General features: G+C 33.6%; 2 protein-coding genes across 2 annotated transcripts; both read right to left on the reverse strand.

Moving 5' to 3' along the window:
- Window positions 1–552: 552 nt before the first annotated feature.
- LOC122590524 (exosome complex component RRP42-like) lies at window positions 553–2,568 on the reverse strand. Its single transcript, XM_043762721.1, has 7 exons — window positions 2,440–2,568; window positions 2,049–2,105; window positions 1,870–1,962; window positions 1,651–1,729; window positions 1,416–1,540; window positions 1,171–1,314; window positions 553–798 (listed from the first exon to the last, which is right to left on the reverse strand). The coding sequence occupies exons 1-7, from the start codon at window positions 2,566–2,568 to the stop codon at window positions 553–555; spliced, it is 873 nt and encodes a 290-aa protein (XP_043618656.1).
- A 2,872-nt stretch (window positions 2,569–5,440) lies between these two features.
- Window positions 5,441–13,994, reverse strand: LOC122591913 (transcriptional regulator STERILE APETALA). The gene is made up of 3 exons (XM_043764138.1): window positions 13,773–13,994; window positions 6,098–6,647; window positions 5,441–6,003 (listed from the first exon to the last, which is right to left on the reverse strand). The coding sequence occupies exons 1-3, from the start codon at window positions 13,992–13,994 to the stop codon at window positions 5,441–5,443; spliced, it is 1,335 nt and encodes a 444-aa protein (XP_043620073.1).
- Between the last annotated feature and the right edge of the window lie 5,723 nt (window positions 13,995–19,717).

Raw genomic sequence — 19,717 nt, forward strand, 5'->3', positions numbered from 1 at the left:
GGAGAGTCGAGGAAAAAGTAGTTTCTGGTTTTGTAATCCAATATTTGAAAGTTGTGTACATGCAATTCTATAGGTGTAGTTGTAACTGCATATCTCGATGGAGAAGGGGAGGACAATATACGCAGCTGACACCGAGACTGTGGGGGATGACTTACTAAAGGAGAAACACCTGTCAGAGGATTTGAGAGTGGAAAACTTCTCCTATGGCCGTTCAAAAAATAAAACCTCTCCTATGACGGTTAATCTTCAACCAAAAACATTAATTTGTTATATGGACATAAAAATTGAACCTCACAAATTCAAACACCCAAAGTCCCAAATAGTTCCAACTGAAGGTATGAATAATCGATTTTCTCAAGGGCCAAAAGATTGTCGATTTTAAAATATTCATCCGCCTCGTAATGGTACATCAAAATGTCATTTTGACCTACAGAATCTCACCAAAGTGGCAATACAGTAACTGGTACGAATGATACATACCGACATAACTGAGTGCAACACAATAAATTTAAACTCTCTACGATAATGTGACTACTATAATCACCATAAATATCACGAGTCTTCTTCCATGGCCTTGGCTGCAGCTATGTCAGAGTCCAATTTGTTCATTATCTGCTCACTCAAATTCGTAGCCACGGATATCATGTCAAAAACGACACTTGGATCTAACCATTCACCCCATCCCCCTCTTTTACTCACCCCACATATCAATCCTAGCCTGTTGATCGAAACAGAGACATCAGAGCTCATTTGTGATTCCTCTTCTGAAGTTGCATCTACAATATAATGCCTTCCGACCTGCATATAAAAGACAATAAGAGCTATATGTAACATGTGTATATTGAGTGAAAGTAAAATAGACTTGCACAATAATTCTTAGAGATGACGATTTCAACACACTTGTATATGAGAGTAACTTCAATATAGCTAACCAACATAGTCAAATGGGACGGAAGTCACACACAGTGTGTTTTAGAAAAGCAGATTATCATCGACACAAAGTAACTTTTTAGCTATTCACGACCTATTTGTAGAATTTCTAAATATTGGAAAAAGGTCACTTTTAGGCAAACGTAATCCGTCAGGTAGTTAACGCTACCAGCTTTGACCCGTTACCCAAACACTTACCCGACCCACCCATTTTGGAACATATAATTAAATATGCATCACCTTAGTGAAAGTAACAATAACAGGAACCTCAGTGATGTCGAATTGTAGAAACTCTTCATCACTCACGTCCACCACTGTCTGTTCATCAGAGGAGGCAACCGCAACAACATTGACTTTTGGAATACGTGTATTGGTAAAAGCAGCCTATAGAAGCTAATATCAATCAGTAGAGAAAGGTGGTTGCAACACATATACCAGATGCAAAATAAACGTAAATCTATATATGTGGATAAAAAGGTAAATACCCTGATGGCAGCACCTAAGGCATCAAGTAAATCCCCATCCATATTAATCGCAAGACCATTAATATATAGATCCCAACAGACCTTCCCATCCACAATTGTCAGAGATGAAAGATTAATTCCAGATCCTGACATACAAGTTACGGAAACCCCGTTGTAAATAGAAATAGTGGAAAAATTTTATATGTACTAGGACACTAGGACCATGAAACTTTAATTTGTTTGAAGACCGTCATACCTGCTACAGCGTTACCTCTTACAAGACATCGTCTGAGAGCTGCAGAGAGTTCAGTTGACAGTTCTTGACCACCTCTCCGCTGTATATAAGCAAAAGGTAAAATTTTGTAACGTTAAATGATGAAACTTCAAGTATATAACTGTTTCAACTAAGTTGTCATCAAAGATGTGCTTGTATGATGACAAACTTCAATAATTGGCAAGTATTCAGATATTAAACCTTAAACTCAGACGCTGCCGTGGGACTGCAATCAATCAAGAAAAAAACGTTGCCTTTGTCGGGTGCCGAAGATCGTGGTTTCCCTAGCTCGGCCTGCAATCAAGTAAGATCATGCAATCAATTAACATACAATAAGTTTTTGAGTTATAAGAAAAGACAGTTACACAGACGAAAATTACCTTTATGCTAGCTATGACTTCTGTTCTACCCATCTTAACTCTTGCTGAACCATTTGCCTGACGTTAAGCTTAGTAAGCACAAAAAAGCAAGTCTTTTTTCTGTTCTTACTGAATAGTTGCCTGTGCAGGTAAAACGATGAAAACTTTATTAAAGAAAAGATGCATAGAAAAGGTCAATGGGTTGGTGGCCCATTGGTAAGGTCTTTGACCTTGGGGAAAACCACCAGGGTTCAAATCTCACTTCCTACATTTGTAGGAGTGGATTATTATGGGGGGTTTCGAGAGTCCTGGGTTTCATCTCAGGCTTGCGTGGTTCGTGCACATCATACTACCCAATTGGATGTCACTGTGGTGTCTCGAATGCTAACCGCTAACATAGAAAAGGGTTTACTTGAGGAATGACTCCAGCTTCGACCGTTATGGGTCGGTAAGTTAAGCTTGTACGACCATCAGTACGCAAAGCTTGAGCAATTGAGCCTTGCATAAAATGCTTTTCTCCTACGGATATGATCCCCTCCATTCCTAATTCTGAACATATTAAAAAAAATAGTAAACGCATACAATACATACATACATATATCAAAAACATAAGATGGCACACGCTCAAATTGTTATACTGAAAATGCTAGAGAGGCAGAATACTAAAAAGATCTTAACCTTCAGTTATAGTATAGTTTCTAGTATCAGAACGAATTACCGACTAATATTAATACATGCTAGAAAAAAAAATATTCTTTTTTAAGTTTCGTAACATGAGCAACTGAAACGAATCTGCTTTCATACCAAATTACCAAGTTAAACAAAGCTTATGACAAGTTCATCAACCCGATATCCAAAATAGGTGTTTGCGTTAACAACAACAACAACACTAATGTGCATCACTAAGTACCTAAATAACAGTCATAGATAGGTATATAATGGGGATAAAAATAACACATTAGTTACTTATTTTGGATGTCAACAACAATACCAAATCTCTTCGGTCTTGGTTTTCTGTTTCTTGCTCCGGCTTTTTTTTTTTTTTGGTCCTGGTCGAACAAAAAGGAGAACGATGAGATTGTTAACATGCAATAAACCGGGCCGGCAGGGAGTGTTTGGGTTTGGGCCGATCTACATAAGGTTGTTTACAAGGGTTTAGTTTGGGTTCTCCTGTTGAGGCCTTTTTATGTCTAAAGACACCCCTTAAAAAGGACCACACTAAAAAAAGTCCTCCTTTTGTCACATCATTTGGTTTTTTTTGAGATTTTTTAGTTATTTTAATTAATGTAGAAATTAGTTATTTCTATCCACGTTTGGATATAGATTTCGTCGCAATCAAAGACTGGAAATAATTTCGTTGCCATCAGAGACCGAAAATATAACAAGTATTTTTGGTTTCTGATTGAGACGAAACTTATATCTAAATGTATATAAAAATAAATCGTATATAATGGTATATTTTAAATTTAACTAAAAGTTATTAGAGTGCTTGTAGTGGTTAAGGGGTGGTCGGGGTAGAAGGCAACGACCTTGACCACCTGGGGTCGACCCATTACATCTTCTGTGTGGATATGGTGTGGAGTCTTCAAGGTTGAGCAGTCAACGGCGAAATATAAAATGGGGTGGTGGTGTGGAAAGTCCATTTCTTCTCAATTATTTATGATCCTCCTGCTTCAATCAATTTCTTTCATTTAGTTTTCACTTTTCACCATACTTCCATTTAATATCTACAAATAGATATCTTAGTTTTTTACTTTAAGTCTTATTCTCATTTTTGCTCTCTGGGTTTCTATGTTTACAATGTAAATCATTACTTTGATTAGGAAAAATAGTATTTTTGTTTTTATTTTTCATTTTTGTTTGATTAAGAAGATAATAAACGTTAACTTTTTAAAAGGCTGCAACTTGGTTGATTTTAGATAAAATCAAATAAACTTTTAAATGCAATATTGGCTTTCTGTTCATATAGTTTCCAGTCTTACAATAAACTTAATTTCTTTTTTAACTATTTAATGCTTGAAATGGTTTTATTATTGAAGTAAAAGTGTTATATTTTGATATAAAAATATGGTGTGGTTGCTTGGTGGTGTTGTGTGATGCTGATGTGACGTTGATGTGTCACACCACCTACCGCTCTTAAGGGAGTGAATGTTGTGACAAACGCAAAAGAGTATTTAAATACTAGTAAATCTCAAAAAGGAGTGAATGTTGTGACAAAGACAAGATGAGTGACCTTTTTGATCAAAAGAGGCGCCCCTTTTGAATCTGTTGTCTTTAGAAACATTCTTTCTTTGGTCATATTAGAGGGACCCTTTAATCGAATAACTTGTGAGGGTAATTCTGGGTTACCTAATGTAGGTTGGGGTGGGTTCCAAACAACAATAAGTAATAAGTGGCTTGGGGTTTCTTGGTGGTTGTAATCAACTAGCAGGAAGTGTTTTCTTGGGTTAAGTTAGTTGTTCACAAATCACAAGTTAAATACAAGCAGTCGCTATATATAACACACTAAAAAAGGACTTCCTGCAACTCGGACTAGGGATTTATAACACGGCCGGCCTTTGCATGACCCCCTCCAAGCTAATGGCCACTCGATCACTTGTATAGAAGAAACAAAGAGCACAAGGTGATATGAACCACATGAAACAATGGAACATCTTCAAGGGCTCACCTTATCGATTGACTCAAGTATTTTCCACATGTATTACAACTTGCGGGGTCTCATGTCTGGAACCAAGATGTCCGGTCAAAAAGCTTTTATCTTGTTCACAAAATTGCTTAAAAACAAAGTATTCAAGTCAAACTAATTATTGTAAAAGGGGAAATCATCCCAAATATATATATTCTGAGATGTATCGTTTTTTTGGTGTGTTAACCAACCCGAATCCAAAGTTCACCTCATGATTTGGATTTTCAGGAGTATTGGAATGATTAAGTTTCGTGTTGGCGTAATATGAAGCTTAGATGATTGCTGCAAAACGAATTATTGAACTGATAGACAACTAAAACAACCAATTCTCTAAACGAAATTTACAAAAACCTTTTTGCTGGTCTGCATCTGATGCATCATCATGCAAAGTGCAAATCGATCCCTAAGCAAAACTCTACAACATCTACTATACCCAAATAATATCCAATGATTTTAAACTCAACTAACAAATGTTAAATGTCAATAATACTTGCCTACCTAGAGTACTGCGCGTAACGAAACAGAACTTTGCGATTTCATTGTCAATCATCGAGTGCATCAACCTTCCCGATAGACAACAACATTTGATGATACAGGAAGGATCCAAAGGCACACAACAGAAACCTGTATAATCACTTCCTCTCTGATAACAAGGTCTTTTAAGCTTCTGTTTTAATTTCTGTGTTAGGATAAACGGCATACACCATGTACAAGTTGATAGATAAGCCTAGTCACGTGCTCCAAAATCCCATAAATGAATGGTGTGATCATTGGTACAAGCTGCTACATACCGTTCATCTGCAATGAGCGCGGTTGCATCCCCTATCCGTTCTCTTAAAATATACAAGTGCGCTCCATGATTCAATTCCCAAACTCTAATCCCACCCCCAATGCACATAAAACCATAGCCACCATTCATACACCCAAGCGACCCACCACGAGCCATAAACCTACAGATTTCTTGCAAACTACCCACTTGGCGTACATTAGCTACACCCCTACTATTTACAAACACGAGAGCTCCATCATAAGCGTCAGCTGCACCAACGCTTATCTGCCTTACAACCTCTCCTAAAATTACTTGGCTTCTCAAATCAAATACAATGACCCTGCTTCTCGTAAAACCTACCGCAAGATCATCATTTGTTATGCGGATTCGACCAACATGCTCAGTCAGGTCTGTGAGTAAGTGCCAGCCAATTACTGCGTCTGGGTCAGTCAGTGTGCCACCAATGAATACAAGTTCTTCCGTATTTCCATTTCGTACATGAAAGGCACGGTTTGGAACACCTAGCCAACCAAAAAAAAAGGATACATGTTCATGTCAGTTTAGATATGCATATAGCAGATGATTTAACAAATGAAATAAAAAATTTTCAAACACCTGCATAAAGACCGACCCACCACTGGTTACAACCAGCAAAATCTACAAGGACACCGTCAGTTACCACATCACCTAAGTAAGCCCTCCGTGTGACTCCGGGAACGTTGATAGATGCAACATGAATATCACCATCATGTGAGGCAAATACAAGCCTGTTATCTGTAAAAAAGATCCCACAGACGGTGCGAGAGAACGGGCCAAGATGGTTACGTTGAAGAGGATGGAAGGTTGACACGTGATGCCTCGTGGGAAGGTGAAATAGGCGAACAGACCCATCGGAAAAACCAGCAGCAAGATGGTAATCAGATAGTGCAAGGCGGCGGCAGGAGAGAATTTCGTTATTGTTATTATTATTATTGTTATCATTCGGAGGGAAGTTGAGGGTGTTGTAGATATACCTTCTATCACGGAAGTTTCTAGTTGTTCTATGGCGGTAAATGTATTCTTCATACCATGTCGGATGGAGGAGGTGATTACGACGCCATATACGCCGTGTCAGGGTTTGCCAAAGGAGGTCAGACTGGGATACCGTTCGCCATGTTCGACATACCTGAAGAGAGCGTCCACATTTTTTAGTACTAAATAAAAAGAAAATTGCTTTAAAGATGAAAGCATATGCTATAATAATTATCATATATATATATATATATATGATTCATATTGGCAATGAAGGATTAATCATTATAATGTCTTCAGCATAAACATTCTTATTTGGATTAGATCACGGATACATTACCTCAATCTACCTATATGATTAGTTAGCCATCCTAAAGAAAGCATTCAAGTTATATTTCAAAAAAAAAGTGTGATTTTCATGCAACTTAAACCGGCCCAGGCCAAATCGTCCCTATTCTTTTTTTTTCAAAGCGCCCGATCTACGTAAACCAGATTAATTTCCTTCAATGAAGGTAGACTTGGACTATATTAAGCTACAACAGAAACAAAGAACCTTAATTAACTAGGTGAGTTTATTGCACAATGCATTAATTGTTTTACACAAAATAGTAACATATTCCAGTTACTTACAATTGTTATCTCTTTTACATGGTTGTTGTTATAAGATTTGGATGAACGAGTCATTTGTAATGACTATACAAAATCTTGCTAACAAAGATACTAGTAAGCATAAATGATTAAATTAGTTGTGAAGAAAATAATAAGCAAAACATGCATACTCCCTCTGTTCCAAATTAAAGTCCATATTATAAATGATTAAATTAGTTGTGAAGAGTAATATTGTACCAGATTTGATACAAATGAATGATGATATTTTTAATTCCTCTTCCTCTAAAGAAAACAACAACTTTAAATTTGAATGATGATATTTTTATATTTACATTTACATACAAAATATATGAAGAGAGAAAGCTAGGAGGATGTAATTGAAATAAAGAATGAATAGTGGAATAAGGGAGTAAACAAAACTGGAATTGATAAGATAGAAAGAAAGAAAGGCCTTTAGCAGCATGGGGGATATATCCTATGACAGGAGACTTCATGCGCTACATAACAGGCATGCAGAAAAGGTATCCTACATACTACTATTATTAATAAATATATTATATTATATATAAATAAATAAAAAAAGAGAGAGACACAACTTGATGGAACCAAAACTTAAATTACTAGTCCACTTTACAACATAAACTCGCATCCCTTTTTGCAGTGTAAATTGTAAAGTGACAAACATATTTTTTTTTTATATATATAGCATTGTACCCGCGCGATGCGGCGGCGGTTTGGTGCTGACGGCGATTGGCGGTGGTGATGGCGGCCGTGGTGGTGTTGTTCATGGTGGGTGTAAATGCGTAAATAATTTATGTATATGTAATTGATGTAAAGTGATATTAGATATAATTTAGAAGATAATGGATTAATGGTGTGAATTAACTTATTAAGGGTAAAATGGTAATTTTTCTATCCAACACTTTTATAAAAGAGAGAAAGTGATAATTATTATAAAATAGTATAGATGATATGATATTATATATATGTGTATATGAGCTAGTGAGTATGTGGCTGTAGACATGTAAGTTTTGGTGTAGATCCCTTTATATCTTGATTTTTTAATCCATAAAAAATCATGAGTGATCAAATATTATTAATTTATATATCTATACTCATTAAAAATTATCCACCCATGTTGAAAGTTTACAAGATTTGGGACATGTAAGTTTACGTTTTTGCCCTTCCTCGCCCCTTTAGTCTTTCCTCTCCCAATTAATAAATATCCTTCAATAAATACAAATACACTTCATCAAAAGCAGACACATTAAACATTAATATTTGTCTTCTTTATACCCTAAAGCACACAACATATTCATATGGAGTCGGGAATTATGACGCTACAACGTCTATTAATATGGATCTCGATCAAGCAAAAGTCGTAATTAACGAGATCAAAAGATTTCAAGATCAAGAGGAGGTCATAATTAACGATATTAAAAGATTTTAAGATTACAACAATCGAAACTCTCTCAATGATATTCGCCGCAACGCGCGTTGCATGCTCCTATTATATTAAAAAGTTAGTAAAGTATAACCTCTACAAATTAATAGTGTTGGAACTGAGATATTTTATTAATTTAATGAGTTATTAATTTATCGAGTGTAAATTTACAATACTTCTTTTATATTGGAACTTGAAAAATTTATAAATTTATCGAGGTAGTATTAAAAGGTTCTACTGTGTATGGGGTTATACACCAAGGAAACAGTACTTATATAACATTTAGAGAGAGAGAGAGATGTCAGAATCAATGCTCGGAGAATAAGAAAAACACAGAAGACAGCTTTTTCTAGGACGTGTTGTATACATTTGTAGCTAGATCACCTGATGCCTACAAACTTACTACTAGCACTGCCACTCACTGCTAAATATAGACCTTCCTTTATTATTATTTTTTCACTTTTTTATTTTATATATTTTTGACTTTAGTAATGTTTCGTCTTGTCCTTCTTATTATTCTGCTTCAATTCTTATCATACAATAAGTACCATCAAACCCCAGAGTACTGTCACTACTGCAATATACTAACTATTCATCACTGTCCCCTGCCCCTCATGCCATTTCCAGCCTTTTGCCCCCATGCTTTTAATCCCCCCACTTTCTAAATCAAACGTATAATGTCATCAAATTAACTAGAATTATATTGTTACCTTGATATAAAGATATATATACCTAGACCAAGCCATATTGAAAACCATCTTTCTTTTGGCACTAAAATCTCTTTCTATCACCAATTGGTCACATGGTAACATGAGCCCACAGATAAACATTACAATTAACAGGTTCAAATTTACCAAAGACAAGTAAAAAATTATATCTTCTGATACATGTGTGAGAATGACACCATGAGTATTATATTGTGTGTCCTCTAATTACCTTACCTTAATACAAAAACAAAAACAAAAATTAACTAAATTTTAAAAGTTTGTAATACCTAGGGTCTAGGGACGATTTTGTAATCCTACTGCTTGACTAACTTTGTCAAAAAAAGAATTCTAAATTCGTATGCCCTTAGAGAATGCTCTTACTATTTTAGTATATACTCCGTATTTATCTAAAGAATAAGGTACACCATAAAGTACAAACCCAGGGTGATGCATGTAACATTCATATTCATTTTCATATGAAACAAATACTGGTAATAATAAAACATCTTCTCCATAGTTTCTTGTCCCCAAAACAACACTAAAAAGCAAAAAGGTGATAAAAAGCCAGATTTCTTTGAAAGGGACAAAGGATGTTGGACATAAGATGGATAGTCAAAACTTGGACCTCGTCAACTTGGCATTGGATAGTGACCCCTATCTAAAAGTTATGATCCTTTTCCTTCATTTATTTATCAATATTTTTAGTACCCTAGTATGGTAGTATCACATTAACAATGAAAAAAAGGCATCCCAAAAAAAAAAATCTACACTTTCTACTAGTCTATATGAGATTTACCCTATTCATAACAAGATTTTCATTCCAATGCTATTCTAATCACATCTGTCAAAAGGTGTGACATGAGCATCACTATGCCATTATACAAAGCCTAATTTCTTTTTAAATCATTACACTAAAGATTAGACCCATAAAATCAAAAATATCTTATGATACCCTACATAATATCACACAAAAATCATCAATCCATACTAATCACTCCATGCTATCACGATAACTGCTCACACTGGAAAAGCGGCGTGTAAACCCTATTATGTTCAAAGGATAATTGCTACTCTCCACGTTTCAAAATAAATGACAACTTATTCATTGTAATTTCTCCGGAACCAAGTGTTCTATCTTCAAAAATAGCATATTAACTTCACCATTATAACATTGATGCACTTTTTCACAAAAGAATCGTAAGAATTTGACAATTTGTGAAAAAGGCAAAGAATTATGTCAATAATTAAATAATTTAGCATCTTCTTCTAAAAATTTATTTATTTTCTCTAGTAAGACATTTACTATACAACAAGAGAGTAATTTTCTTTACAAGGGGAAAGAAAAATGTTTTTTTAGTACACAAACGTATTGCTCACATAAAATGACACATTTTATATTTTTAGACCACACAAACTATGGAATCTTAAACAAACATATATCCTCGGGTTATGATCCATAAAATAAAGAGAGGAAGAAAACTAAAAGAAAAGGAAAATCCATAAGACAATAGTCTCTTGGGTTATGTGATCCATGAGAGCCAAAATGGCCAAAAACTATTGTAGAAAGGCTTTTAATAACTTTTTTTTTTTTCATTCTTTCATTCCCAAGAAAGTGGTAGTCAAAAGCCCCCCACAAGAAAGTATTGTCTTTCTTTATAAAGTAGAGACGAACCTGCACCTTTCCAACCAACTATCAACTTGGGCAATTAATTAATCTTCCAAAATCCCAGAAATTGTCACGCCTAGAACATCATTTCTTAATTTTTACATAAAACCAACAACAGTATGAAACTAAAAAAGAAATAAGAAAAGAAAACCAATAAAGCTTACATCAATTAGTTGCATGATAACAGTGACAGAGCCAGGATTTCTAGTCTATGTCACCGAATAGTTTTCAAAATATTAACAAGCGTATAAATTGTACTATCAAGTTAATTTATACCAATCTAAGGTTGACAATTACCTTTAAACCATATAAATACATAAAAATAGTAATAAATCTAAAGAATTTTATAAATAATGTGGGGTTGTCATGGCCACCCGTGGCCACCAAATAGTTCCGCCACTGCATAAGACTAATGTGGAGTGTAAAGGATTATGTGTTTTTAAGCACAAATCAAGGTTTAAATTCCTGACTAGGTCTTGTAAGGTTTTTTCCGTAAAACTTAATGGTGTATAAGTTATATCTATATATATATATATATATATATATATATATATATATATATATATATATATATATATATAACACTCTGGTGAGAACACTCTTAAAATAAGAACAGTGAGAACATCTTAAAAACATAATTTTGATGCATTAAAAGTTATAAAACTAACATGGTGCATAACTAATTATCATTATTTAAGTGTTTAACAACACATTCATCTGTCAAAATCGAAATAATCATGTTTTTTGTTTTGTGCATCCATCTTGGATGCATATTCGTCAAAATGATGCATCCAACAAAAAACGTGATTTTTTCGATTTTGATAAATCAATGTGTTGTTAAACACTTAAATAATGATAATTAGTTATGCACTATGTCAGTTTTATGGACTTTTAATGCATCAAAATGATGATTTTCAAGTGTTCTCACCGTTTTTATTTTAAATATGTTCTTATTTGATTGTCCCTATATATATATATATATATATATAACACATTTAAGAACAACTATAACTAATAGTTCACGTATTGTTTTTACTCGACATATCTATACAAAAAGTTTAACATATTTCTATCGATTCTATTAAAAATAAATATAGATCCAAAGAGCTTGAGACGTCGCGAATTTTAGTTTGATATACATTCCTCATAAAAATAAAAGGGAGACAGACCTTTTTAAAACAGCAAACATAGATTTAAAATTAACAAATATTCCTACAAACGAAAAGAGCATAAAGGAAACATTTGACCATATAATAGTTATAGGTATAGTATGTATATAATACAAACATAAATAAATATAAGTATATGGTACAACTACAAATAGATCATATAGAAAGGATATCTGTTCAGACCTATTACTAGAATTTACTTTGTTGTACGTGGTACCAAGTAGTACTCCTACAAGATCTAGTATACATATACATGCATACAATTTATTTAAAAGTGAAATGACAATGCATTCAAATATTCGATAACATCATCAAGTTATGTTTTGTTTTAGCCTGGCTTATATTTATTTTCTTGATCTTTTATAGTATCTGCTCAGGTTTTCCATCCTACACCAATTAGGGGGAAAAAAAACCCTAATCTCGATTTTCTTTAGATGGAATCTGAAACCAGTTTTTCTATGTCATCTTGGTAAGAGTAAGGTTGTCATCTTTAACTTTCTCATACAACGTGAGGTATTGGGAAAAAAAACCATGAATACAATATTGGTTATTTACTTTTTACAATATAATGTTCGTTGTAAGTAATGTGACTTTCTTATTCCTATATTGGTGAACCTTAATTTCTTACAAAGTCTTGAGCTAGAATTTACTGACTAATTTTTTTTTTTTTGAACGGTAAATTTGAGCTCAACGGCATGCCTCTTCGTATACCGAACTCCAATTCCAGAGGAAACCTATAATGTCCTTCCTTCATTTTTGGGAGCATTTTGCTCACCAGGATTTGAATCTATGACCTCTCAGTCTCATGCTCCACCATATACCAATCCATGTATTGATGATTGGTTAAATTTACCGACTATTTGATCGATGATTTGTACACCACTAATTGACTTTTATAAGACGACTCAATTGAACACCCGATGCTTACCAAAGTATTTAAGTTTTATTCAGCTTATAATTTGAGAGGCGTGTGATTAGATGACATAATTAACATAAGATGGTCTTCATTGTTATATAAGTGATAACATATCAATCAAGTCATGTTCAGTGTGTAAAGTTTGTGTGGCGATGTATATATTTGTGTTTTAAAAGGAAAACATATATACAAAATCAAAAGCAAATGTAAACACAATCCTCAATTATGTTTTGACTTTTGATAAAGTTAACACGGTATTTTTGTAAACAAATTAACAAAATGTAAAAAGTAGTCAATATATTAATTTGTTATATATGCATCTAATTAAGTCACCCTTATTCCAAATTAGCATATGAAAGCATTAAACTGGGAAAAATGTATAACAAACACTTCCAAAAAAAAAAAAAAAAAGTAGCGGTAGTAGACTAGTAGTAGTAGAATTTTGTTAATTTTTTTTTTTTACATAATATGTAAACTATCTAAAATTTTTTAAATAATTTAGGTTAGTACATAATTTACCAAATTTTCGATTATTTTAAATATTTTTAGTATCATAATTATTAATCGGTTTCATTTGATTATACTTTCTTGATTATTTTTTTTACGTTATTTACATGTTTAATACCAAATTCTTTTGACAAATTTGAACTCTTTCAAATCAACATCTTAAAAAAGAAAGTCAAACACACACAAATATAATGTAATACTACTATATATATACATATGGAAATGTTGTGCATGGAAACAAATAAAAAAGATATATGTGACCTGGAAAATATTAAAAAGAGCAGGAGCAGCAGCAAGGCGACCATCTGTGAGGGCAGAATCAATGGCGATTTGTGAAGCAAGTGCTTCGAGAAACGGTTCAGGCCACACACCCGAGTTGAAACGCTGACGAGCATGTGGTGGCTCATCGAACTCACCTCCACCACCGCCGCCATTGCCACCGTCTCCACCGTCATGTGACGAAGAAGACGAGGACGTTGACATTTTAAAGTTTGTTTTCGGTTACACGGACAGTAACGGAAAAATAAAGTTTTTTTAAAAAAAACAAGAAAAAACAGCCTACAGAAAAAAGAATTGCACTTGTGGGGGGAGATGAAGAGAGGGGCCCAAGAGTGGTATAGCTTTTGCTTGTGTGTCTTTATATATATATACAGTTAATACGCCATGTATTTTTACCATTTATACTAATCTTTTGGGCCCAAGAGGAACACAATATGTAATTTTCTAAGAAAATGTTATTTAAAGAGTTGCTACTAGCTAGTAACACAATTATACCTTTTATATTAAAAAATACTAGCATGGTACCCGCGCAAATGCGACGGCGTGGCCACAATGTGATGGTGACGGGCGGCGGTGGCGACTGACGGTGGTGTCGACGACTAGTGTGGGCTATTATGTAAATCTAATTAATATAATGGTTAGTATAGTTATTTTAAAGGTCGAGGGACTAATGGTGTTTTTGTTTCATTTAGAGTGGGGTTGTATCGTATTTATGAGGTATTGTTTTAATGGAGGGCAATTCTGACATTTTTCACCCTGTAACTTTCAACAGGGGGTCTATTCTTTTTAATAAGGAGTATAGATGGGAGGGGATTTCCTCACGTAACTAACAATTCATGAATAAACTTTGAATTTTGTCATTTAGTTTTCAATCAAGGATCAAGATTTCTACAACTTGACTAAGTTAAAGAAATAACTTGAGGGAATCTTCTCCAAAAATACATACCTATTCAATTTATTTATTTTTACTTCCCATTATATAACTAAGTGATTGAGAATCAACTTTACGTACTAGATGTCTCAAATCGAGACATGAGAAAAACATTTTAAGAAATTTCACAAATAAAGTCCTCAAGTGAATTAGGTTCGAGTCTGCAGAAAGGGCAGAGTTCTATCCCAATTAAATATCGTGCTTTTGAGCAGTTTAGTTTGGGTTTTTCCTCCTACTAAGTATTGAGGGTGACGAGCTCTCTAGCGCGAACCCGTTCAAAACAACGTAACCTAGATCTCCTGTTTCGATCAAATGATCCACGCCTTCATATAAAATAAGGTAAAATTGGGTTTTGTTGAATTTTAAGTTTCAACTTTTTATATTAAATATTAAGTTTCAACTTTTTACATTAAATATTAAGTTTCAACAATTCATAAAAGTCATATTACATCAATGACTTACACAACTCGTTATCGTCGGCACCACCACCACCAATTGCAGCTGCCACCACCACCACCAATTGTCGCTGCCACCACCACCACCACTACCATTGGTGCCACCACCGTCACTGTCGCGTGCCACCACCACCCGTCACCGTCGTCATTACATCGCCACCACTTTTGTTACCACCACATGCTACCACCACTCGTCACCGCCGCCACTATTACACTCCCGCGTCGTGCGGGTACCATTCTTGTATAGAATAAAAAGTATGTATACATGCATTATAAAACATTTAGTTTATCCAGTTTTTTAAACTAAGTTGTTGATAACTCCAAAATGTCTCTATATATTTATATTAAAAAACTCCACTTGAAATACCTATAATGTTTACATAAAAGACCTATAATGCTTTATTTTTTAAAGGTGAATTTCGCTTGAAATTCCGTGTCGTGATTCGAGTGCGGGAGGTCTAGTATACATTGTCTTAACTGGGACCGTGCTAGATAGTTCCCTTCAATTCCCTTGAAGTAGAAATGTTTATTTCAAATAACCAATTGAGGGAAAACCGTCTATTAATCCGTCCGAAAGCACAAAAGTTAATTACAGTAAACCCTGTCCACTCAGACTTGAACCTTACAACCCCAAACCGCTAGAATTACACATATAATTAGACTAAATAATGCAAGTGTCCCTCCAAACGATCTTGTATCTTATCACTTACTATACTACACCTGACCGGGTTCTCTGCCCGTCATTGTGTGTTTAGTTTAAGGTATTTACTTGTACAACATTTTATAAATTTAAAACCAGTGTTAGTTTTTATTATTAAAAATCATTTTGTTTTTCTTAAACTAAAACATCATCAGTAATGTATGGATGGATTTACCTATGTCTTATCATTCAAAAGCTTCATTTGTAGTGTTAGTCCAATCATTGGGATTATAGGGTTAAATTTGATAAATGGATTAGCCTTTCACTCGAGTGGTCATATTGGGCCTTAAACATCATTTGTTATCACATATGGCCCTGATTAGCCCAATATGGTTATCAATTAACTGTTTAGGCCTAACGAGCCAAGTATATTTATATCTTTAACCATTTGGGCCTAATGGGCCAAATGAGTTGTATCTGCTCGTTTTTAACTCAAATGGGCCTAACTGGCCTTAAACCTTGCTTGGTAGCTCATGTGGCCCTGATAGGCAGAATATGTTTTTAAATGGACTTATTAGGCCTAACGCTCCATGTATCGGACTTGGCCTATTTAAGAGCACTTCCGGTCACCTTTTCCAGGAGTATAATAAGTCAACTTATAATCTTTAACACCAGGTTTGATTGTAACACTTGCTTTGGTCCCTGTTTGTCGTGACATAAATTTCTCCCTATAACTCATGAATGAAAGAAGCCATCTATTACAAGCCGTCTTATTGGGAATAACAAGAACTTCTATGAATATTCAAAGTTTCATATCCGAATGCATTTACAGATTGGATTAATTGTATAGATATTGCCCATATGCCTTATAATGTAAAACGAGTATTCACCGTATATATACATTGACTGCAGGAAGGATGGCGGTTACATTTATTGCGACCATTTCGTCACATGAATCACCCTTTTCCCTAAGCCTGCAAATCCCCCCCCCCCCATTCACCAAATTAAGATCTACACCAAAGTAATGTATGCGATGGAGATCTTCCAGAAGTCTAGGCAGGAAGATGTTATGTTATAATGCACAATATTCAGGTTTGACCAAATACTAAGTATAAGTGAATTATGTGTGCAATATCTTTACTTGTTTTGTTAATCAACTATTTCATAAATTATATGTATTTATATATATATATATACAACCCACGGTTGTTAAAAGCGAGCGCGTCATACATTTAGGTGCAAGGCGAGGATGAGGCCCACCTTCAGTGTCCGAAACCTTAGACCCAATGCCCATATTGTGAAAGGCACAATACTAAGAAAGATAACTGGTTTTAAAGATATAGAACCCTACAAAAAAAATGGGAAACGGTTTAAAAAATATAGAAACTAAGTTTAAGGTTATGGAAACCTATTTTGATCATAGGGTTGTAAAAACTGTTTTCTATTCTTTTGAGGTCTATAAAAAAATATAAAAAATGGGTCTTTATATCAAAACACATTCTCATATAAAATCAATTTTCTATATCAAAACAGGTTTCAACATGAATAATTTGGCTTGAAATTTATTTTTTTTTCAATTTTTTTAACAATTTGTGTTGAACTTTTTGGTCGAATACATTATGGGTTTATTTAAATCGTATTTGAATGACATTTTCTTTTTTTTTCCTCTACTTAAGTGCATTTTTTTCCCTGGACAAATGTTTTTTTTTGTGCCTCTTGTCACATTTGTGGTCATTGCGCTTTGAATGCGCCTTCACTTTTGACAACTATGATACAACTTTATGGATGTATTCTTAATTCCAAGTAACGAAAAAATAACGCCACATTTTACCGCCTTTTTTAAAGGCCTATCGTATTGTGCATGTATCTTGGTAATACAGTATAAATGTATTAATTAGTTGATTTACTTAAAGACTCATACTCATTTAATCTCAATCAAAACCTTCCTATTTTTGTATCGTGTCGCATGTTATTATAAGAATTTGCATCTGTATGCAATATTAAGATTTTTGTGAAACTTTTAACATATTTGATAATGTTTTTCACTACAGTTGGGGAATATTTAACAAGCCGATGACTTCAAATCTGGATTATAATCTCACTCTTTTATCCTTATTGAGGAGTCTATAAAAGAATTTTAATGTAAGATTTTTTATAATATTTTATATTAATGTTTATTGGAAACTCAAAAGAAGAAAAATTTTTCTATTCAAAGTTCTTTTTATGAAAAAGAACTGTTAAATACATATATTTTGTGATTTGCTATTGCTAATTCATAATGTAAAAATATCATTTTAACCTTTTAACTTTTATTTTTTTTTAAAGTTTCATAAGCATTTGTTACTTTGCACCTAAAAGGCTAAACCTAGAATGTGTACAAATCTTCTTTTAGTTAAATCTAATTTATATAAATAAAATGTCAACCACACAACATTATATATATATATATATATATATTAAATAAAGAGATTTGCTTACTAGTGTCCCTACGCATTAGTTACGGTGCATTTAATGAAGTCAAAGTTTTCTTAAATATATAATCAAGTATTTATAATTTATATAAAAATTGAATTAATGAACATTAAATATAATTTTTGATAATTTATAAAACACATACTTCATTAGTTGCACGCCCCTAGATACTAGCAAATCCCGTAAATAAAAGAACATTGTTATGATATAAACATTCTATGAAAATAGCTAATTTGTCATCATTCCGTTCTTTCTTTATTACTTTTTTTTTTAAATTACTTACATAAACACATACCTTATAAAAATTAATTTCATTTTTATTTTTGTTATTTATGTTGTCATTTTTATATAAATGTTTTTATTTATCAAAAAATCTCTAATAATTTATATATATTTTTTTTAAAATTTCCATCATCTACATAATTTTGTCATATAACAAAATTTAAATTATTTACATATTATGCAGGTTAGTAAGTTAATTATATTTATTTAATAAGGTATATTATTCCGATGCTATATGCATTTTGTCAAAACTAAACATTAATAATGATCTGTGAGTATAGTGAACTATGATAAAATGTTTATGTTATGTATTGATCTAGTCGGGGGGTTTACGTTATGTAATGAAATTCGTTATTTTGTCCTTTTGATGTAACAAGTTACCAGCTCAATAGGTAACCGGTCATTTTTTTGTGTCTGAGGTGGCAAGTGAGTCAACTCATTGATGCTTATTGACTAGGCAATTTGATATATATATATATATATATATACCATTTTCTCACTGATAAAGTGATCTTTGAGATCCGCCATGCACCACCGGAAATCACCTTTGGTCATCACCTCCAGTCATTTCCGTCCATCACTTGATCTCGCTTCCAGTCAGCACCCAACGCTACCACTTTCAAACAGTTTGGAAACTAGCGCACCAGAACCACAACCACCTTCCCACCGCACCCAACCGGATCCGGTAAACATCAACAACACCTTGACTTCACTCCACTCCTCTTTACTTCACGAAAGCCTACTCGAATTCACCTTGGTATGACATAGGTATGTGTGATATGTTTTCCAATCTGTCTTATTTGTATAATTCGTTTTTCTATTTTGTTAAATTATTATTTATTTAGCCATATGACCATGTCATCAGCCATGTAAGCATAAATGGATGAGTTAGAAGCCACATAAAGCTCATAAAACTAGATGGTCACTGGCTTAATCGGTAACATGCATCATTTAGAACGTTTTTTGAAGTTAATTACATAATATAGACCCCCGACTATATCAATACATAACATAGACATCTTGTCATAGTTCACTACATATATAGGTCATTATCCCTCAGTTAATTGTCACAAAGACGTTTGGGCCCAATCAATTTTGTCGCAACTTTGGTGACAAAAATATATTTGAACAAAACTTTTATTCGTAT

Source organism: Erigeron canadensis, chromosome 3 (assembly GCF_010389155.1).
Source record: "Erigeron canadensis isolate Cc75 chromosome 3, C_canadensis_v1, whole genome shotgun sequence".
Lineage (NCBI taxonomy): Eukaryota > Viridiplantae > Streptophyta > Magnoliopsida > Asterales > Asteraceae > Erigeron > Erigeron canadensis.